The sequence below is a fragment of the Zootoca vivipara genome, chromosome Z1 (assembly GCF_965207765.1).
Source record: "Zootoca vivipara chromosome Z1, rZooViv2.hap1.1, whole genome shotgun sequence".
Lineage (NCBI taxonomy): Eukaryota > Metazoa > Chordata > Lepidosauria > Squamata > Lacertidae > Zootoca > Zootoca vivipara.
Window position 1 is genome coordinate 69,140,950 of NC_142583.1, and position 23,572 is coordinate 69,164,521.

At 46.2% G+C, this 23,572-nt stretch overlaps 1 protein-coding gene across 6 annotated transcripts in view; it reads right to left on the reverse strand.

Annotated features, from left to right (window-relative positions):
- Positions 1–17,652: 17,652 nt before the first annotated feature.
- SMOX (spermine oxidase) overlaps positions 17,653–23,572 on the reverse strand; it is a 61,634-nt gene continuing 55,714 nt past the window's right edge. For all 6 annotated transcript variants that reach the window (XM_088660665.1, XM_035103061.3, XM_035103059.3 and 3 more), the window contains exons 5-7: positions 22,656–23,358; positions 20,008–20,168; positions 17,653–18,159 (exon numbers count right to left, since the gene is read on the reverse strand). In XM_088660665.1, coding sequence (XP_088516791.1) covers positions 18,022–18,159; positions 20,008–20,168; positions 22,656–23,358 — 1,002 coding nt within the window. In that variant the 3' untranslated portion in view covers positions 17,653–18,021. The remainder of the gene's footprint in view (positions 18,160–20,007; positions 20,169–22,655; positions 23,359–23,572) is intronic.

Below are 23,572 nucleotides of genomic sequence, written 5' to 3' on the forward strand. Positions count from 1 at the left end.
CTCTTTATTCTGAGCTCGATTGGCTGCAGAAAACTGCCATTTTTGGCCACGTGGAAGCAGGAGAGGTGAGGGCATGTGACCTCAGGCAAGAGGGGGGAAAGAGGGTAGCCAATCAGAGAGCTCACAGAAGCTCCACCCCTTGATCCAGAGGGGAGGAGGAACAGAGTCTAGCACATAATATCTCTTTCATGTCATTGTTGTTTTAAGGGAGAAAGTAAGATGGAGGGAATATCTGCTTGGAGTGCAACTTTCTGAGGGACACGAATGCGGCCCCCAAGGCCTTCCTATCAGGCCCTTGAAACAGTCTGCAGGCCACGCCCTCTCCTCAGGCCACGCCCCTCACTGCCCCTGCTTTGCATCCCGAGTGTTTCTGCTTGGCTCAAGTGCGCCCTTGAATTCTGACGATGCCTTTTGCTTCTCTGTATGGAAGACGGAGAGCAGTGTGTGAGAGAGAGTGTGTGAATGTGCGGAAAAATGCCTACTGTACAAAGGTAGCGTTTGCATTCATTGCTCCTCCCATGTCTGCCTCTGACTCCGCCCATTGCTGGCATGCAGCCCTCAGAAAGCTACCCAGCTGGGAAGGCGGACCTCTGTATGAAAAAGGTTGTCCACCCCTGGTTTAGAGAACAGGAGATGTCCCCATTTTCAAAATTTATTCCTGCAACAAAGTGTTCTAGAAGCTTGCTTCCTAATTGGAGTTTTGAAGAACCCAAATCTGATGTTCTTTAGATTTAAAAGAAAAGAAATGCTGAAAACAGCAGGAATCCTAAAAGCAGATGAAATGTAACGTAGCTATGAAGTGAGGTCAAGTCAGTACAGTGGTACCTCGGGTTACAAACACCTTGGGTTACAAACAATTCAGGTTACAGACTCCACTAACCCGGAAGTAGTACCTCGGGTTAAGAACTTTACCTCAGGATGAGAACAGAAATCGCGCGCCAGCGGCACAGCAGCAGCAGGAGGCCCCATTAGCTAAAGTATTACCTCAGGTTAAGAACGGTTACAGGTTAAAAACAGACCTCCAGAACTAATTAAGTTCGTAACCAGAGGCACCACTGAATTACAATAGGGACCTTAAAAAAAAAAAGGTGGGGACCAGGTCTCCTTAATCCGTTTGGAGAGATTGTCAGCTTCACCACTGGACTCATTCACACGGCGAGGAGAATTTAACCACCTTCCCTGGACCCCACAATTTGTAATTGGCAAACTCCCCATTTGGTTAGGGGAATGTGATAAAATTCACTTCGCCACAATGACTGTGTGTGGCAGACAACCAGCCGTCCACATGAGCCCACATTGCTATGATTGTCTTTGTATGGTGGCCCAAATGACTGTGAGTTGATGACGGTCACTCAACGGTGAGGGGAAATCACTCTGCATATGCTCATGCATGGAAAGCAATCCCCACCCCACCCGACTGCCAGAAATCTTATTTAGCCAGCTTGGCGTCTCTCATTGCCCACGTCCTTTCAAGTGACTCTTTGTGGTCATAAGGACTAGAAACTTTAAGCAAGAATGAAAGCAGGGGTTCGGTGGGAGCACAAGTTTGTTGCCCAGCACCCAGAATTCTGAGAATGTTTAGATTTGCACAAAACGGAAGCATCGACCAAAGAAGGAAAAACTGGTAGGCCTTGCAGAGGTTTCCAGCTTGATTCAATCTCTAAACTGAGGTTTACAGTTGCATTTTATGGGGAGCAACTGTGATTTTACAATGAGAAAAGCAGAGGGAGGGGGAGGGAGGGGGGAGGGAAGGAGGGAAGGAGGGAAGGAAGGAAGGAAGGAAGGAAGGAAGGAAGGAAGGAAGGAAGGAAGGAAGGAAGGAAGGAAGGAAGGAAGGAAGGAAGGAAGGAAGGAAGGTGGGACAGCAAGAAAGGGCTGTATGTACATTTTTCTATTCCCTTTTCTCTGTGCTGTCATAGCACATGCTGACTGGATGAATTTCAGGCGGCCATTCTGGTGTTTATCAAAATATTTTCCCCAAGGCAGCCAATAGTGTCAGGCAAAAACTGGCCCTGATTGAGCTCACACAACTCCATCTGGTCTGCGTGTGTTTCTGAGATAACACTTGCCAAAACTAATGCTTGGAAAGAACCGGTGACTGCATGCAGATCCTCTGAACCCCCAGATTTGCTAAATCACTGGGGGAAAAATCCCAATAGGGCATCTTGGATCGAAACATGATTCCTCCCCCCTCACCACCCCATTTCCTTTTTCATTTGGACCTGGGTGGCAGCCAGCAAATCAGGACCCATAGCAACTGTGAATCAAACCCAAGCGCTGAAAATAGCATTGTAGCCATTGAACGCCGCCTGTAGTTGTTTTCATAAGGAAACAACTTTGACTGGCCATCAAAACCCTGGTGGCGCAGAGTCAAAATTCCACTTGAGGTCAATGGGAAAGTTTGAATGTAGAATTAAAAAAACAAAAAACCCGTTAATGTGGAGTACTACTAAAATCTGTGGATTTCTGTTGATTTGGGATCAAAACAGATAGCGTCCATGCAATGCACAAATTTCTGTGCATGATGCTTCACAAACATTGAGGTAATAGTCAGGATGCAATGAATATTCTCTAGTTTTGCTTCTTTCCCCCCCCCCTTTCCCCCACCAAGCTAAAGATAGACATTTTGGTGGGTTGGAAAGATGTATTTAAAAACACTGGAAATTACCGGACATTTAGTCAATCCTGCCCAAAGATACCATGCTGTGAGCATGATGATGTCACAATGCTATATAGCCAATGGTATTTGGCCATGTGAGGACATAACCGAGGGCAACTGAGGGCAATTATTGGGTGCCATGAGGGCAGTGCTTCCTGGATTACTCTCTACTAGGAGAGCTTAATGGGAAGCTTTTGCAGGCAACCATTCTTTTCCCATGACATGAAAAGCTTCTTTAAGATGGGTTTTCCTAGGCAGCAATATATATATATGGCTTTCCTAGGCAGCAATATATATATATGGCGGATGTTGCACAGTGAGTGGAGGAGATAAATCAGGTTCGTAACAGGAATACTAAACATATGCTCTCTCCTGGAGCATTGACTGCTGTGATAACAATGCATACACAATTGGGGAAGCAGCTCTTTTCTAGTAACAACGAACTGTTTGCAGCTTTGCTAAGCCCCCGTGAAACACTTAAAATTTGTTAACAGAATCCCATCCTGCCATCTGTTGCCACAATTGTACTTTGATGCTGCTCTGTTTTAAGCACAGAGAGTGCAAAAGAGAGATGATACAAAGTGGTCAGCTTGTACAGTATCTGGAGAACTGTGTCCATTCCTAGATGCAGAATTGTGGCGTTGGAAGGGACACAATGGATCATCTAGTCCAACCCCAAAGATGATGAAAGGGAAATAAAACAAAATAAACATAATGATATAAAACCTGGTCAGCTCATATTAAAAATGCAATTAAAATCCAACTGAAAATAAACATGCATACAAGTTGATGTAAGCCCTCCAGAGGCCCAAATTGGTATCTACCCAAGACAGGCGTTCATAGAAAATATGTTTTCAAATTTAGCCAGGGTGTGGTGAGGTCCTCAGACTGTTGCTTAATCGATGGTGGGTATTTATTCTTTCAAGCACAAACTTAAGGTCTTTAAGTGACCATAGCAGCTCAGAAAATCTACTTTAGTTGTCCTGATACAGGAATGTGATTGAAAAGTACACAAACATCTGCAAATATCAAAGGTTCTGCCAGTACAAAATTGATACGAACAGCAACTTCAGACCCAAAAGGAGTATATCTGGTGGCATTTTCCACATCACAACTCCAGCATCTTCCTGTATCAGACAATACTTCTTATAAAGACATTGTGGAGCCCAATACACCCCAAACATCCATTTTTGCTGCCTCAGTCTCAATTTCAGATCAAGGGAAACGTTCCATAGATCCTAAAGCAATTTTCCATTGTTTAGCTTGCGTAAAGGTAAAGGGACCCATGACCATTAGGTCCAGTCGTGACCGACTCTGGGTTGCGGCGCTCATCTCACGTTATTGGCCGAGGGAGCCGGCGTACAGCTTCCAGGTCATGTGGCCAGCATGGCAAAGCCGCTTCTGGCGAACCAGAGCAGCACACAGAAACGCCGTTTACCTTCCCGCTTGGAGCGGTACCTATTTATCTACTTGCACTTTGACGTGCTTTTGAACTGCTAGGTTGGCAGGAGCAGGGACCGAGCAACGGGAGCTCACCCCGTCGCGTGAATTCGAACCGCCGACCTTCTGATCAGCAAGCCCTAGGCTCTGTGGTTTAACCCACAGCGTAGCACATTCTAATTCTCTATTCCACATTGCTGCATGTCCAGAGGGGTAGAGCCAGGATGGTAAATAAAGCCCTACAAGGTCCAGTAGAAAGAGTTGGGGATGTTTAGCCTGGGGATGGGGAAGATGGGAAAGAGGAGGCAGAATAGCTGTCTCCAAACATCTGAAGGGCTGCCATGCAGATATGCTGTTGGGCATCTCTCTTGCCTGAGTGCAAGATAGGAACCAACAGTTAGAAATGGCAGGTGAGCAGATTTTGATTAAACTTTGGGAGACATCCTGATGGTAAGAGGTAAGAATTTGCAGTGTGCTAGACTACCTTGGGGGGGGGGCTCTCCTTTACTGGAGGTGTTTAGGCAGCCTGGCTATTGGTCTGAAATAGTATACCCACATCTTGAGGTCAGGTTGGATGGCCTCAAGGTGGATTCCGATGCTGTGGAGTCTGTGAAAATGCTCTCTTGCTAGTTGCTCTGCAGTCTCTTATATGAGAAGGTTCATCGCTGGCTGGCACTCCTTTCCACGGAAAGTAGGAGCAAAGAATCTGCAGGTTTTGGAGGTTCGGAACCAGGTTTCCCTAAAGATCCCCCACACTGAGCGAGAAAGATTCCTGCATTGAAGGGGGCTGGAATAGATGGCCTTTGTGGTCCCTTCCAACTCCTCAACCCCACCCTTGGATTGCGTCAGCAACCCACTGTTTCCGTTGCCTCGAGTGACCAAACATATATGCCTTCATTGCAGCCTCAACAGGATCACATGGATTACCTTCGAATGGGAGATCACAAGAGTGAGCGCCCAGGTTAAGACTAATAAATAGAACTGTTTCTGCTTGCTTGTTATTTATGCGTCAGGTCAACTTCTCGTAAAATGCTGGTGTGTTAAGCCAAGCTTGTGAATACTCAAAAAAGAAAGAAAGAAAGAAGAAGAAGAAGTATCCAGATCACATTGGCCTGCATCCAGGAAAAAATATATATATTGCAAAGTGGTCACATGCCCAGACCTTCTGAGAAAATCCACTCCAGTCAACTGTATCAGTTTAACAATAAATGGAATCAGACCATGAATCCAGGGACAGATACGTAAGCACATGAATCTGTGAATGCATCCTCAGTGAGTGATCCAAAGAAGGGTCATGCAGATGTAGGGCAGAGCTATGCACACGACCAGCGTTGCTCTTGGTCCTTTTGCTGCGGAAAATTCCCACCGCTGAAGAGGCAAGCCTCTGTTTCATTGTTCAGAAGACTCGCCTCTTCTGCAGCGGGAAGGAAAACAGCAGCAGCAGCAACGACCAAATGCAGAGCCCTATGTTGGACCTTGGATGTAACATAGGGATTGTGTATGTCAGATCTATCTGATCCCCAGATTTCCCTCGTCTGCTCAGCACAGTTGATTGAATTCCATACATCACCAAAATCTCACCAATGATACGATAGAGGGAAGAAAGCTTCATCCACTGTAATGCTGGACTGGTGTTTTATAATCTTTCTATTTTATTGTTTACAGATGTGTACATAGGTGTACATTTCCTTTAATGAATCTTTGGATATTTCATGTCTAGTTCCTATTTTCTCTTCCCTCTTTTAACAATCTGCAAGTGTATTTATTAGCCAGAGTGGGTTTTTCCTTCCTGTCATTTGATGCAAACTCTGCTGGATTGGTTTATGTATACCTTTGCAAAACCAGAATGCACATTATTATTATTTTGTTTATTTGTACCAAATACATGCACAACTCTGCCTAAAAAAGAAAAAAAAGGTGCATTGTTTAAGACGTGACGTGTTCCTCTTTATTCATCAGCTCCCAGAAGAGCCTATTGAGTTGCCCTTGAAATGCAAACTCGTCAGACAAAACAGCTTCAGAAATATCAAGGGACGCCCAAAGAGTTATCAGAATACTAATGACATTTCATTACGGGGCACAATCGCTCTTTGCAGCTTTGGACAGCTCCATCAGATTGCAAGTGGCAGGGCCATATTTTTTTTGCAAACAAATGCACTGCTTGATATTATAAAAAAAAAATCTCTAAGCAGTTTGCATAAAAACAAAACAAAACAAAAACCCTAGCATTTTTGAACGCTGTCCCACCTAAAATTCCCCCTGCAGATAGAAAAATAGCACATCAATGAAAGGTCTGCACTAAATCTTTCTCCCGAGTGATGTGTTAGTTTATTACATGCAAGGAGGGTTGTTTTTAACATGGGTGAACACCAGTAAACAGAACCACAACCCAACACATACACACACGCAGCAAGGGAGTCCTGATCCAATGGTTCTTCTGGGTCACAGAACATCCAACATTTCTCCGATGGGCATAGGGATGTCCAGTGCTATTTTTCTAGAAAAAGAGGTGCCGAAACTCATCATGACTATATGGGTGACTATTTCATGGGAGGGATTCAAGTGTGTATCAGAACTTGGGGTTTGTGCAGTTAAAGTGGAGTCTAGCCCTGCGTTGCCCTGGCACAACAAATCCACTTTTTAAAGATGAAAGAAAAAAGAAATTTCAGTTCGGAAAGGGGAAGGGAAATGCGTTGAAAAGTGTGGGGCAAATAAACAGCTAATGGGAAGACGTATAAACGCTATAGCTGCCAAGTCTCCCGTTTTTCACGGGAAACCCCTGGCTTTTATCCTGAATAGAAAAATAATCCTGGAAATCCCCCGGATTTCCTACCTGCCAGGGAGGCTCCATTTCGGGTGCCGCTCTGCCCATGTCTGGGCACCGGAAATCGGGCAGCGCCGGCACCGGAAGTTGCTTCTGCGCATGTCCAGACATGCGTAGAAGCGACTTCCGGTGCCGCGCTGCTGCTGATCCCACATTTTTCAGCGGGAGACTTGGCAGCTATGTTTAATAAACACCCTGCCAGCCAAACAGGATGAATGTGGGATAACTGCTAATTGTCATATAACTGCTCTGCAAGCAAATCAGAACAAATTGTTCAATAAAAGCTGGGTATTATTAACCAACCACCTCATAAGCTTTGTGTGAGAATATCAGGACAAAAAGAAGACTCATTTTCACACAACTTTCCCATAAACGAATCAGAATGAATTGTTCAATAAAGACTGGATATAAACTAAGCTTTGTGCAATCAAATGAGGAGGAATGCTCCATAAATGGGTCATTGGGAGGAAACCTCAATGCTTTTGTCATTAAAGTAATGCCATTGCTCACAATGCTTTTGTCATTAAAGTAATGCCATTGCTCACAAGGATCCTATTGAAGAACAGGACAGATGCATGGATTATGACTGCATCTACCCAAGTCACAACACCCTTGTGAGGTAGGCTGGGCTGAGAGTGAGTGCCTGGCCCAAGGTCACCCAATGAGTTTCAGAACTGAGTAGGGATTCGAACCCTGGTCCCAGTCCAACAGTCTAACCACTATGCCACAGTGGCTGTTCTGCTGCTTTGTGAAAATCGCCATCCTGCTCTTGCATTTGCTGCTGCCATGACTAGAAGGGAGTCATAGATCTGCAGCTGTCATGACTAATATTAACAACAAGCTAAAGATCATTAGCCTAGAATGAGATGGACCCAACAAAGTCATTTGGACGGTGTTAAATTAACCGAGAGCATCCCTCGAGCGGAATACTAAAAGCCCAGCTCCTCCTTTGCTGCTGCAGGAATCGTGATGGGGAAAATCTCACGTGCTTCATCTCCGATACTGATGTTCCATCAATGCCACTGTATTTAATGCAGCAAATTAATTTTGGGGTGTTTTAAGCTGGGAGTTATGTAAGCGATTTAGTCTCACCGACAGTGGCTCAGGACATCTTTCTCTTTGTTTCCATCCCAACCTGCCCTGAAAGCTTGGTGCGGGGGTGAGTCACACTGATTTGGAAACGGAAAAGGAGGATCGAACAATTGGGAAGCGGTTGACCTTCGCAACAGAAATGCAAAACTCCAAAGTCATTGGGGGGGGGGAGCCTCCAGGTTCATAAGTGATATCCCTCTGATACCCATTGCTGTCAGCCAGACAATGTGGGAAGGACGTTGAATTCCTATTTGTGGATTTCTCATGGGCTTCTGGTTGACCACTATGGAAAGAGCATACTGGACTACATAGACTAAGACGTGGGTGACACTGTGGTTTGAACCACAGAGCCTCTTGGACCTGCCGATCAGAAGGTCAGTGGTTCGAATCCCCACGATGAAGTGAACTCCCGTTGCTCTTTTCCAGCTTCCGCCAACCCAGCAGTTTGAAATCACACCAGTGCAAATAGATGAATAGGTACCGCTGTGGTGGGAAGGTAAACGGCATTTCAATGTGCTGTGACTTCCGTCACAGTGTTCTGTTGCACCAGAAGTGGTTTAGTCCTGCTGGCCACATGACCAGGAAACAGGCCCGTCCTAGCTATAGAGGCTAGTGGCGTGGAGAACCACGGCGCCGGGCACTGGAGGGCACTGGAAGGGCGGCAAGTGAGCGCAGGGTTCCAGCGATCTGGCCAGGAGGATTGCGCTCCACTAGCTGAGAGGCTGCGCCATGTCTCTCTCCTTCTCCGAGGACTCCGCGCTGCACCTCCTTCTCGTTTCCCCAGCGCTGGGTTCCGCTCAGTTGAACTTTGCCACCAGCGCACGCACAGCGCCCAAGCAGCTCTTGCTGGTCCCGCGGTTCATGCGCTGGTGGCGAAGCTTCACTGAGCGGAACCCAGCGCTGGGGAAACGAGAAGGAGGCGCAGCGCGGAGTCCTCAGAGGTTAGGGTTAGGGTTAGGGTCCGCTTGGCACTCCCGGGCCCTTGGAGAGGCTCTGGAGGGGGGCGCTGGAGGGACCTAGTGCCAGGGCGCTGGATGGGCTTAAGATGGCCCTGCCTGGAAAGCTGTCTGTGGACAAATGCCGGCTCCCTTGGCCTAAAAACAAGATGAATGCTGCAACCTCATAGTCACCTTTGACTGGACTTAACCGTCCAGGGGTCCTTTACCTTTACCTTTTACCAAGGGTGGGCAAACTGTGTGTCATGGGAGTTGTATTTCAGCAACTTCTGAAGGGCTACAGGTTCTCTACCCCTGGGTCAGGACTGGAGTCAGATGCAGGTCAGCACAAAAGATGCAGGGCTCTATTGTCAGTGAAGCTACCGGTAACTCTTTATTCAAGGAAAAGAAATATAGCCCAGCAACACTTCCCAGAAGGTCTTGCTCCTGTGGAACAGTTGCCAGGACTAAAGGTCCATGCCTTCCACCCTTTCTAAGGCTCCTCCTCTTCCAGGTGTTTCCCAGTTTCAAACTGCATCTGCGCACCTTTGACTTCTGTTCTTTCCAGGAGGAAGGGAAGATTGTCACAGCAGGAGGAGACTCTCTGGATTCTTCTGCAGCTTCTTGACGTCCCGTCCCCCCTTCTGCTTCAGCCTCGGAGTCTGAGCTGCTTCCCATCACTGGCTCTCCCTGCTCACTAAACCCTGTTGCCCTTCTATATCCAACACTTCCTTCCCCCAAATCTTCTCTCTCCAATCTCTCCTCAATGTCCCACCACCAACCCCCTGGCTCTGAGCCTTCTTCCTTGGGGGGTTCCCTTGGGGGTTCGCCGGCTGGTACCTCCTACCACTCCTTGTCATCCAGCCAGTCCAGGGCACCCTGATTTTAAAACAATACAAGCATTGGGCTGGTGTTTGATCACCCTGAGATCTCAAGGCATGCCAGATCTATTGCATCACAATATTTTTTGCTCTTCCCCCAGGATGAGATTCAAGCAGCGGCATAGCGTGATTGGGGGGGGCAGAGGGGGTGTTGCTCTGGGTGCAGAATTTGGGGGAGCAAATTTCAAAAGAAAACTGTAAAAAAAAACAATCAAGCCCTAACCGGAACCACGGGTTAGGGGGTGTAATACTTGCCTTACCCCAGTCAATGGCAACCCATGCTACATCACTGGTTTCCAGCTAGTACTTGAAGCATGATTGCATCCTGATTGAACATGCACACACAAAATGTAATTCCAGTAGCTCCATGAACAAGGAAGATCTTGTCCTACACTCCACGAAGGTCAAACCATCGAGCAAAGCTGCCGTTTGCTCGGCCATTTATCCAAAGTTTGGAAAGTGCAACCTTATTTTTGGATTGCAAGTCCTCCGAGGCTACAGACCCCTCTTGCTTTGATATAAAGCTGCTGCTACAGGCTCTGCAACCTTGGGATAAGGAGGGATGCAGTCAGGAGAGAGACATTAACCGATTGGTGTGAGCAGTCAGTTGCTTTGCCCCCGCTCTTCTCCAGAGCTTACCGTAGTTGTTTTGTTCTTGTGCCCAGGAGATGGCAGCATTTGCTCACTTATGAATCGCTTACTGAAAGGCGGGCACAGGAACAGGTCTTTGGTAGGTAAGAGGTTGTTGTTGTTTGTTGTTTAGTCGTTTAGTCGTGTCCGACTCTTCGTGACCCCATGGACCATAGCACGCCAGGCACTCCTGTCTTGCACTGCCTCCCGCAGTTTGGTCAAACTCATGTCCGTAGCTTCGAGAACACTGTCCAACCACCTCATCCTCTGTTGTCCCCTTCTCCTTGTGCCCTCAATCTTTCCCAACATCAGGGTCTTTTCCAGGGAGTCTTCTCTTCTCATGAGGTGGCCAAAGTATTGGAGCCTCAGCTTCACGATCTGTCCTTCCAGCGAGCACTCAGGGCTGATTTCCTGAAGAATGGATAGGTTTGATCTTCTTGCAGTCCATGGGACTCTCAAGAGTCTCCTCCAGCACCATAATTCAAAAGCATCAATTCTTCGGCGATCAGCCTTCTTTATGGTCCAGCTCTCACTTCCATACATCACTACTGGGAAAACCATAGCTTTAACTATACGGACCTTTGTAGGCAAGGTGATGTCTCTGCTTTTTAAGATGCTGTCTAGGTTTGTCATTGCTTTTCTCCCAAGAAGCAGGCGTCTTTTAATTTCGTGACTGCTGTCACCATCTGCAGTGATCAACGAGCCCAAGAAAGTAAAATCTCTCACTACCTCCATTTCTTCCCCTTCTATTTGCCAGGAGGTGATGGGACCAGTGGCCATGATCTTGGTTTTTTTGATGTTGAGCTTCAGACCATATTTTGTGCTCTCCTCTTTCACCCTCATTAAAAGGTTCTTTAATTCCTCCTCACTTTCTGCCATCAAGGTTGTGTCATCTGCATACCTGAGGTTGTTGATATTTCTTCCGGCAATCTTAATTCCAGCTTGGGATTCATCCAGTCCAGCCTTTCACATGATGAATTCTGCATATAAGTTAAATAAGCAGGGAGACAATATACAACCTTGTCGTACTCCTTTCCCAATTTTGAACCAATCAGTTGTTCCATATCCAGTTCTAACTGTAGCTTCTTGTCCCACGTAGAGATTTCTCAGGAGACAGATGAGGTGATCAGGCACTCCCATTTCTTTAAGAACTTGCCATAGTTTGCTGTGGTCGACACAGTCAAAGGCTTTTGCATAGTCAATGAAGCAGAAGTAGACATTTTTCTGGAACTCTCTAGCTTTCTCCATAATCCAGCGCATGTTTGCTATTTGGTCTCTGGTTCCTCTGCCCCTTCGAAATCCAGCTTGCACTTCTGGGAGTTCTCGGTCCACATACTGCCTGAGCCTGCCTTGTAGAATTTTAAGCATAACCTTGCTAGCGTGTGAAATGAGCGCAATTGTGCGGTAGTTGGAGCATTCTTTGGCACTGCCCTTCTTTGGAATTGGGATGTAGACTGATCTTCTCCAATCCTCTGGCCATTGCTGAGTTTTCCAAACTTGCTGGCATATTGGGTGTAGCACCTTAACAGCATCATCTTTTAAAATTTTAAATAGTTCAGCTGGAATATCATCACTTCCACTGGCCTTGTTATTAGCAGTGCTTTCTAAGGCCCATTTGACTTCACTCTCCAAGATGTCTGGCTCAAGGTCAGCAACCACACTACCTGGGGTGTACGAGACCTCCATATCTTTCTGGTATAATTCCTCTGTGTATTCTTGCCACCTCTTCTTGATGTCTTCTGCTTCTGTTAGGTCCTTACCACTTTTGTCCTTTATTATGGTAATCTTTGTACGAAATGTTCCTTTCATATCTCCAATTTTCTTGAACAGATCTCTGGTTTTCCCCATTCTGTTGTTTTCCTCTATTTCTTTGCATTGCTTGTTTAAAAAGGCCCTCTTGTCTCTCCTTGCTGTTTTTTGGAAATCTGCATTCAGTTTCCTGTATCTTCAGGTAAGAGGTACAGCCAATTTATTGTTGCAGAAACTTTCACTGTCAAGAAGAGCCATTTCCTGAGAGGTCATCCTTGGATGGCTAGATGGCAGAGAGGGGTGGTGGTAGTGGTGGCAGGATTTAAAAAACATGAAAAGGGAGACCGGCAAGCAAGAGGCAAAGACAGAGGAATGTCTATGAACTGAAAGCAGAGAGGCTGTGTGTACTTTTGTTACCCAAGAAAATCATTAATAAAAACAATTTAAAAACAAAGAAAGACTCATACAGAGTTCAGAGCCAGTTTACTCGAGAGGCCGCTGCTTTATCCCTTTTACTTGAATACATCTTTTGATTTTGGCAATCTTTTCCAGCTGGATCGAGAAAGCCTCTGCTCTAGGTGTTTGATTTTGTATTGTTTCTGAAACCTATCTTTTTGTACCGTTTTTATAGTTATTTTTAGCTGGCGTTGCGATAGGTTTGTAAGTCGCCTTGGCGCATATGCAAAAGGAGATTCATAAATCAATAAAATAAACAAACCCACAAACAAATGTAGCCCAGGGGTGAGAGAACAAAATGGTTAAGGTTTCAATGGGAACTCGCCAAATTCACACTTCCAGAAAGTATGAGGACCAACGCGCAGCTACCCTTTTAAATTTGCACTTGATCCGAATTTTGTGATGCGGTTTGCCAACTGAAACATAGAATCATAGAACTGAGCAGTTGGAAGGGACCTCCCAGGGTCATCTAGTCCAACCCCCTGCAATGCAGGAATCTTTTGCTAAATGTGGGCCTCGAACCCATGACCCTGGGATTAAGAGTCTCATGCTTTCAGTTTTGTGTTCAAATTTTGCTGTGATCGTGAATGCATCAAGTGGGTTTTAGGCAAAGTATTCTAAGTCTGCCTACACACCTTCTCCATAATAATAATAATAATAGAATCAGAACTATATAGAGTTGGAAGGGACCCTGGGGGTCATCTAGGCCAACCCCCTGAAATGCAGGAATCAAAATACAAGGTGTGTTTGGCACAACTCAGGTACCACTTCATTGCCGAGTGAACAGGAGACACCCATCTAGCATGAGAAGAGGTTGGACTTGATGTTGACCTACCTCAGCAACTTGTTGTAAGGATCACCAAGTTCTCATGAAGACAGTGTGGCATAGTGGTTAGAGCACTGGGTGTGGGAGACCAGGATTCAAATCCCCCCTTAGCCACGTAGCTCACTGGGTGATGTTAGGCCAATAACTCTTAACCTACCTCACAGGATTGTTGTACGGATAAAACAGAGAGCAGGAGAGCATCTCGTTTGCCACCTCAGAGGGAAAGTGGGATATGAAGGGAACAATAAACACAGAGGGCTCAAAGCAATTCCAGAAATGGCCTATAAATGCTAAATGTTACCATCATCACCCTGACATATGGCTTTCGGGCCACGTCTTGAGGTCATGCATTTATTTCTGCAGAAGCACCTAACTTTATGTGCCTGCTTGTAAACAATTGCTAAATTTAGCACAGCAGGAGAAATGTGAGCCCCGAGCCTAAGGGCAGACTCAGGAAACAGAAAACAGTTCAGCTGATGACACAGGGTGGGCAGGGACACTATAAACAAACTCGATTCTGTGGGGAGGAGAGGGGGCAGCATGAACCAAGGGGCAGCAGGGCAAAGTTAAAGGTGGGCGACTGTCTATTCTATCCCGTGGCTGGATACTGCCTCTTTTTTCCCTCGAGGGCCCCTGGGAGCAAACCTAGGATCCCATAGGCCTGGATGAAGTTCTTTATGTGGCCCATGTGACTCTCCCCAGCCACCCCCTTCTTCACAGGCCCCGTCCCTCACCACCACTGATTTGCACCCTCTTTGTGTGTTCTTGCCTGGCTGGAATGTGCCCTTCTGTCAGGGGATTCCCTTCCTTTCTGCATCTTCTCCAAGTTCAATGTCAGAAGCGAGCCTGCCGTAAATCACAGGGAGTAGGTGAAGTTAACTCTTTATTAGAAACACAGGATCTGCCCAAGAGTGTCAGGCCTAATGAGCATAGCAACTCTTCCTCAGTTGGTCCCCACCTTCCCACAGCTGCCTAAGTCTCCTCCTCTTCAGGCTCCCCCCCCCCAAGCAATCTGAGACTGCGCCTGCATACCTCCATTTGCTCCTCCCGCTTCATGCCTCTCATGGTCCTGGGAGACCAGGGGGGAGGTCGCAGCAGGAGGAGACACCTTGACTTCTTCACCAGCCTGACTCATCTCTGCCTCTTCACCTTCCCCCGGCCACTCTCCTGATTTTGATCCTGGAATTCTCCATGCTGCAGACTCTCCCTTCTCACCAAGTCTTGTTACCTCTTCAACTTCCGATACCTCCTCCTCCCAGCCTTCTCCCTCCAACCACTCGTTGTCCCACTACCAATCCCCGGGCTCTGAGCCTTCTTCCCTTAGGGGTTCCCCAGCTGCCGCCTCCCGCCATTCCTCTGCAACCGTGACACTGGCTATATTCTGGATTCTCCTTGAGTGTCTTTGCCCAGCCGAATTGTGTCATTGAACACTTAACAATGCCTCTTGCTCATCTGGAGGAAGGATAGAGAGGAGTCGTGAGGACGAGTGAAACTTCTCCTGCTGTACCAAGGAACGGTTAAAAGTCATTCCTCCACTCTTTTGCCTTAACACAGAGTCAGGCCATTCATCCACCTACCTCAGTATTGTCTACACAGACTGGCAGCAGCTTTCCAGGGCCTCAGGCACAGTTTTCTCTCCCTGCCTGGAGATGCCCAACCAGTCAATGACATTCAAGCCAATTATCACTATGTGAAAAGCTTCTCTGCTTGTTTATCTTAAGTTGTTGTTGTTGCTGCTGTTGTGTGTGTGTGTGTGTGTGTGTGTGTGTGTGTGTGTGTGTGTGTGTAATTAAATTTTCTGTTTTACAATTTATAATACTCATTTAAACATCCTTAAAGTATCAATGACTTCCCTTCTTCTCTTTCCAGGGTTCATTCTGCTTATCACAAATCCCTGCATATTTTACAAAAACCAAACCATTCAGTATTCCATTATTACATTCATCTAAACGTATTTACCCTGTTGAATTTATCTTAAAGCTGCCAACGTTTTCATGCTATTATTAAGTTTTAAGACATTTAAAAGTTCATTTATTTCGATGAAATTTATATGCCGCTGACTGCAAGAAAAAGCTTTAAAGCGATTCCAGGTTTAGTGCAGCTCCCTGCTAATATTTTCAGTGGAAGGCGGGCTGAGGTTGGTCTAGCTTTCTTGCAACGAAGGGCTACCTACCCCACAGCGCCCCCAAATCCAGCATCCTACTGCAATACAAGAAAACTTATGCTTCATTGACCTGACTGCAGACCTGCTGGGCTTTAAAAAAAATCCACAGGGAAGCTTGCTACTTCTTTTGGCTGTGGCATGTAGCCCAGCCCCAGCGATGCTAAAATCCTGGATTTCTCCATTGTTTTATTTGGGCAGCTCCCACTTCCTTTAGCCCTTCAAACCAGCAGTCTTATAGCACACTGCTGCCCTAAGAGTTACCACACTCCCAACAGCATAGGGAGCTGCTTTTGGACCCTGGGCTGGATGCTGCCGCACACCACGTTACAAAAGCCTCGATGAGACGTTAACGAGTTCTAGCTGCCTGGCCCACGTTGAGATGATCTTGTACAGCTGCTCGACATTCAGTACGGTATTTGCTTACGATAGCTCGGATTTCCGTGTTGACTTTTGCCTTGCGCCGTTGAATGGGAACATGTGTCTTGGCAAACATTTGCTCGTACAAAAAGAAGGAAGGGGCGGAGAGAGACACAAAAGGAGAACCACAGGTAGGGTTCAAAATGCCGAAGCTTTATAACCAGATTAGGAACGTAATTTTTTTAAAAAGAGACAGCAGCAATAATGTGACGCAGAGGTGGTTCTCGCTGATTCTAATAATCTTTGATTCTATGTTGTCTTGCTTGTATTGCTTCACACAATTTTGTATAGATTGATTTTTTTGAGCTTGCTGATTATTGATCATCATTTCTAACGTGTTTTGAATTGTCACCATTCATTTGGAGACGTAGCGAGATGCTTCGGGCATCTTGTGGGGAAGCAGTATAGAAACAGATGGTGGAGATGAGGCTACAAAGGCAAATGGGCAGTTTCTGAGCCATTGCTTCACAAACAACAAAACAAGAGGAAGAACGTCAGCGCTGTAAATCCCTGGCGGCCACCTCCCTGGACTGATGTTTCATCTTGCAAAAAGCGGAGCAGGAGGAGTCAAAGAAAGAGATATCAGCTTGCCACACAGCGCAAACCCAAAGGGTGGGCTGCAAGGCTGGACGATATATTGAATCATAGAATCGTAGAGTTGGAAGAGACCACTAGGGCCATCCAGTCCAACCCCCTGCCAAGCAGGAAACACCATCAAAGCATTCTTGACATATGCCTGTCAAGCCTCTGCTTAATAGAATCATAGAATTCATAGAACGATATTGATATATCGTCCCAAACCAGTTTGAAGTCCCTATCATGATATCGGTTTCATCTTTTTGACCTGGCAATATATCGTGAATCATGATGTGTGTATGTGTGAATGCTATGTAAATATCACAATACGGAGAAAACTGCAAAGCCAATGCCTCTACATAGCTCCATCCTTATTCCAGACACTGTGATATATCAGTATATCGCAATGTGATGTATCACGATGTTGAAAACCAGGTATCACCCAGCTCTAATAGAACTGCTGTTCATAGCCAGTGTTTCAGCTATGGGAACTAAGCTAGAACTAACAGGACAATGTCACAAAAGGTGTTGTCTAGCTTGCTGGAGGAGCATTTCAACCCACTTTTGTGAGTCTAGGCACAACAATTAAGGGAGAGGGAGAGGGAGAGGGGGAGAGAGAGAGAGACACTCTATCCGGGCATGGTTTATACCCAAATACAAGACACCGTTTATACCCGTTTCCAAGGCAAAGGGGCACAGGAAGATCCAAAGAGCCCTGCGGGATCAAGCCAATGGTTCAACTACTCCAGTAGTATCCTGGTCTCACGGTGGCCAATCAGATGCCTGCAGGGAGCATGCAAGAAGGACCCAATTGCAGCTCTTCCCACCTGTGGCTTCCAGCAAGTGCAAGGCTGAACTTGCAAAACCAAATTCGGCAAAGAAAGCAATGCCCCGCAGGATCACCATGGAGGATGCCATTGCTATGTTTTGACCTAGAAAAACACTGATGAGTGTGATCTAGTCTCAGGCAAGCCCTGCTGAAATGGAGCCACACGAGAGCACAGTGGTTATGACAACATTTATTGAAATATAGAAGGCACTTACAATACCAGGGACCTGGGGAAGGGGGGGGAGAAAAATACCTCCAAAAGAAGCACCAAGTGTGCAATCAGAAATCAAAATTACACCAAAAGAAAATCTTTCACTCAGACAGGAAGAGCAACCTTTTCCTGTTGACAGGTACAATACATGGAAATAAACTACCATCAGTCAACTACGGGTCAAAATAATTAAGACTTTTATAGAGATATAGATATAAAAAGATAAAAAAAATTTTTTAATTAATTTGTTCTTTTAGAAAAGAAAAAAAAGGAAAGACTTCTTTAAACACACAACCGTAAAAGGAATCACGAGTTAGTGGTTCAGGCCCCTTTCAGTTTCTGCATTGCAAGAGGTCTTGGTACATTTCGAGGAGGTGGGCCGCCTCCCTCTGGCCAGAAAGCAAAGCACCGTGAGTAGTGGAATAATACTTCCTGTGGGTGGCCTCGCCCGAAAACATCACCTGCATAGGCTGGAGATCCAGGAAGGGAGGGAGGGAGGGAAAAGGTTGGGGACAGGGGGAGAGAACACATGTCAGGAAAAGGTATTTGGAGAGATAAAAATGTCAGGGGGAGGCAAGGACTGGACACAGGCAAAAAAAAACACAGAACTGCATGGATGCAGGCATTTCTCCATTCATGCAATCAAGGTCTTTCATGAGATGTGCAGAGCCAAAGACGTCTTGAAAGAGAACAGCCCTTTGCAGATACACACACAAGCACAAACGCACCATGTTCCGTGAGCGCATGGTGTTTGGGGGGGGGGGGGAGACCTGAATGCCTTGGGCAAAGGATACTACTGCCTGAGTGGGGTGTGTTGAACTTTTCAAATTCCAAAAAACGAGGGGTGCAAAGAAAACCGCGGTCACATGACACCGGAAGTCAAAAGAGGTTTGGGTTGAATTAATATTTGAGTAAAGCGTGTGAAAAATTCCATAGAAATCATTGAAAATCAGGGTGGATAAAATCAATGATTTTAAAAAAATAATAATAGGATTTTTATATATTTTTAATCAGATTTTTAAAATAAAATGCTTTTGGAGTAAAACATATTTCTAAAGATAGTTTTCTATTAAAGCTACATTATAGTCCAAAGGCTATTCATCAGGAAATAAGGATTTGTTTTAAGTTCTGCATGTTTGCTAAAACTCAGTCAAAGGTTGTTTTTTTAATAAATAAATAAATAAATAGTTTAACCACATCAGTTAACAAACATGGATACATATGCTATAATGTTATTGCTTTAGTTAAATGAATTGTTTAAATTGTTATTAAGGAAATGATTATTTTTCTCCTTCCAAGAAAGCACAGCAGAAAAGTTGTCCAAATATAAAGAGTTAACTTATTGAACCTAAATCACTACTACTACTACTACTACTACTACTATACACGGCCCTGATCTGTGTATATAAAAATGTAAACTGGTATGTTCCTTCGTCTCCAATGTTCAACAAAACCACTTTACCGATAGCGTTGAAATTTGGACACAAAGTCAAATGTGACTACCCGAGTGACCCCATACCGTTTTCAAAGACAGATGTGTCACCTACGCCAGGTAAAACGCCTAAAACCCCGTGTTTCAGAACTCACAAATCATACGAAAGTGCATGCTGTGAGCACAGGAGAGGTTGCAAAACAGCGCCCTCTAGCGACGGCTACACTGGTAGTGCACCTAGGAAAGCTTCCCTCTCCACAGCATCTAGGCTCGGCTTTCCAGACTAGGCCACTTTCCAGACTAGGCCAAGTGGATGTGGGGGCTCGCCTGGGTGGGGAGGGGGCGGGATAGGTAACGGGTCGGAACAGAGTGGGTAGTCACAGGGATGTGCCTGTGTAAACATAACACGTGTAAAACAGGGGGACTCTGAGGCTCCATTTAACAGACTGAGCCACAGCAACGCGTGGCCAGCTAGTAGTTTATAATATGGCAGCATAAAAATACTATCTTAAATAAATGTTATGAGGACTGTGGACCGTGCTGGCATGCCATAATCCCCAATGGTGGAGTGTTCACTCCCCATATGCCATTTCACCCTGTGCCCCATCCTGTGGCTGCACACCCAGCCCTCGCATGTTCTTTGGGGCTAATATTTAGGGACTGGAGGATCCGACCTACAATTCTCAAGCATTTAATATTGGCAATAGGACAGAAAAATGACTGTTTGCCCTTGGTCCTTTCTATTGCACCCCAGACAAAAAACTTGCACCCTTCCCAGTTTTAATAATTTGTTGCAGATTTTTTCCTACCCATTGGCCCATTTTTCAAAGGAGCATTCTTTCTGGCAGAGCCATTTCGAGGGGTTCATTTCCGGGATTATACTTACAACCGTCTTGGAGCTCTCGGTATAAGGCAGTGGCTTTGCGAGTTTCTCTACGTCTGCTCCGCTCGACCCAACTTGAGTGTAGGAATAGGAGCCGCGGAAGTAAGGATTGCTGCCCCACGAGGATCGCAAGATCCGCCGAGGTTTCGGAATGTCCGGATTCCCTAGACCGAAAGAGAAGGCGCAAAGTCGTCAGGGGAAAGAGGCCTCAAAAAATAGTCCAAGTTCAGCTAACCAGATATATATCGCATGACCCTGTGAAAATGTGCACACACTTCAATGACAATGACTCCTGGTGGTTCAGACAAACATTGGATGCATTAATTGAAAGAGTCGTGTTCTAGAGGAAATCATTGCACCGCAATCCATGTTTCTAGTATGAATTTTTATCTAGGGAGTATTGAGGAACTGGACAGTCTCTGCCATCTCCTGGGATGGGATATTGTTTCAGGGGTTTTTCTTGGGGTCAAGACTTAGTTTCAATTATGTTATTGTATTTTTATCATCTGTCTGTCTCAGGAGACAAAGGAGGGGTGCACCTTTGCGGGTAATGTCAAACTTTTTGGGTTCTTTTTTGGCTGGTGCAGAAATTCAGTTCTCTTGTCAAGTGACACGCTGAGCTCCAAGCACCCACTGAAGCAGGCGGACGGTGGCAGGTCTGCAATTTTTGGACCGGGGACTGCACATCTTAAGACTGGCAGTAGCTGACCAGTGAGACACGATGATCTCTCCCACCGGCAAAGACAACCTGAAGCACTCGTCCCTTACACCAATCAAGTTGAGTTTTTAACTCCTGGGTTGTTTTCGCTGTGTTTGCAGCAGCAGCAAAGTGTTACGCTTAGACTTTATTGTGAGTTATCAGTGCACCATTTAATTTTATTGTCTGTTTATTAACATGAGATTAGTCTATTGTTTATGTGACTATTTAAGTTTTGTTAGGAATATAGGAAACTGTGTTATATCAGGTCAGACCAGCAGCTCTCCAGGTCTTCAGGTAGGAGACATTTGCAGTCCTGCTAGGAGATGCGGACGGCTGAACCTGGATGTTGCAAAGCAGATGTTCTATCTCTGAACTACAGCCTTTTCCTGAGACGAACCCCACTCTGCAATGGAACAGGAGATCGCCACACTTAGAAGATGGGTGGCCTGCTGGCAATGACATTTGTGGCGACTGATTACTGACCTCAGACCAAAGGTGTTGCTCAATTCCAATGCTGACGCCATCTGAGTAATATCACAGAAGACCAGCAACGTGGAAAGATCAAAAGGAGAGCTGGGATTTTAGCATGGCTAAAGTCATCCTCAGGAACACACACATAAGAGTGCAAAAGGGCGAGAGGCACGGTTGTGCCCGTGAGCTCCTGAACGGTTGGGCAGCAGCGAGAAGATACAGCAATCCTGTGAACTTGAAAGCTTCTGGCTCCCCTGAAATCCAGGCACCTAACATCCGAGGGCTTAGCCGACAAAGGCTGTGTACAAGAAACTGAGTTGTTTTGAACGAGGCACCACTTTAATCAGGTTTACAAAGAGCCGCAGTTGTCAATGGCTCGTAGCCTGCCTGAAGTCTGGGCTGTTTGGACAGCAAATCCAAATAATCCATTATGCTAACATGTGGGGGAAATCAAAGTCCCCCTAGATAAATAGTTTCTGGGATGAAAGGGGCACCAAGCACAAGTGATCACGAATGGAAAAGATGACAGTCTAGATCTGACCCTGTCTGCAGGCAACATAGCTGCCAAGTTTTCCCTTTTCTCACGAGGAAGCCTATTCAGCATAAGGGAATTTCCCTTAAAAAAAGGGAGAACTTGGCAGCTATGGCAGGCAAAGTTCATGGGATAATTTTCCCAGGAGGAGCCATGGCAGCATTTTCAAAGCTGTGCTCCCAGGGTCCTCTGAAATTTACCAAGAGTCCTAAGTAATGAGAAGATCAATAATGACGAACGAAGGCTTCGCACACCTGCAATTAGTACCGCCTCTTTAATGCAGCAGGGTGAACTGAGGCTAAGACATAGGTTTGCCTAAGGCGACCCATGAAGTGTGTAGAAAAGCTAAAATCTGAGCATGACACATTAAGCCATAGCGCTACTCCTCATTTTACCATGGTTGCATCCGCACCAGACCTTTAAAGCAGTCCCGTGCCACTTTAATAATCATGGCTCCCACCAAAGAACCCTGGGAACTGTGGTTTGTGAAGGACGCTGAGAGTTGCTAGGAGAACCCTCACAGAGCTGCAATCCTCAGCACCCTTAGTAAACTACACTTCCCATGATTCTCCGGGAAAGTCACGACAGCGTACAAGAGACGGAATGGAATGTTAGCTGATTATTGATCGTTATAAGCATTTTCTAAAATGACATCAGATGTTGATTTTAGCATAGTGCCTAAATTTTAATCTTAATCTTAAACTTTTCTTTTTTGAGTTGTTAATATTTGTCCTTGTGAGATGTGAATTGTGTTATATTATTTGTGGCTTGTACGAGTCCGCTGTTTTATTTGATTTGATTTGTTTTGTTGTGTTTTATGATGGGCGTAAAGTCGAATAAACATCTTTGCACACAACAGCTTTAAATGCGTTGCCTCCCACCCCAGCCGGCCCGGCCCTTTCCGCTCTCTGGACCCAAACACAAAGGTGGGGGGGGGCAGCCGCAGACCTGTAAATTTACGCAACATCTCAGTGCAAGTTTCTGCTACGGTTTCATCGTCACATTTCTCCATGATCAAGGCCTCCTCCCCACAGATCCAGCCGCTCAGCACGTGGCCGTAGCGCTCGGGCGGGTAGAGAACGTCGAAGCTGCAGATCTTCCTGTACCACATCCCCTCGGGGTAGGTGAGGCTCTCTGCCTCAGCCTCGTCCTCCCATACGAACTGGATGCTGTTGCACTCGGGGCTCCAGAAGGGCTCCTCAAACTCCAGGAAGATCTTGTCCGTGGTGCTGATGCCCAGCTTCTGGATGGCCATCACCTTCTCCTCGGGCAGCCGGGGGTGGAACATGTTCTCATGGTGCTTCTTCAGCACCCCCAGGGACACCGTCACGATGACGTGGTCGGCCAGGATGAACTCGCAGTCCTCGCACTCCACGCAGACGTGGCAGCCCACGTCCCGCTCCCCCGTGCGGTCGCTGTTGTGGTCGGCCACCCCTTCAATCTCCTTGCTGACCGACTGGTTCCAGTGGATGCACTTGACCGGCTTGTTCAGCTGGATGACCGATTCCGGGATGGCGCGGGAGAGGATCTCCACGATCTTCATGAAACCGCACGGGATGATGTGGTGGGCCCCGGGGATTTCGGTCCACTCCCCGAATTCGCTGAGCGACACCTCGTCCATGCTGTGGGAGCTGCTCTCGCAACTCTCCACCTAGGGAAAAGGAGGCAGAGAAGAAGGGCTTTCAGATGGGGGCTGTTCATATCCTAGTGCACTTTACAACATAAAATCACAATAGAAAAACACAAAATTCATAATAGGAATGAAGACAAGGACAACCCAGTAACTCCTCTGCCCAACAGCACATTTTAAAAGGGCAATGAATGTCAATCAGGAAAGGCCTGGTAAAAGAGCAACATTTTCATCT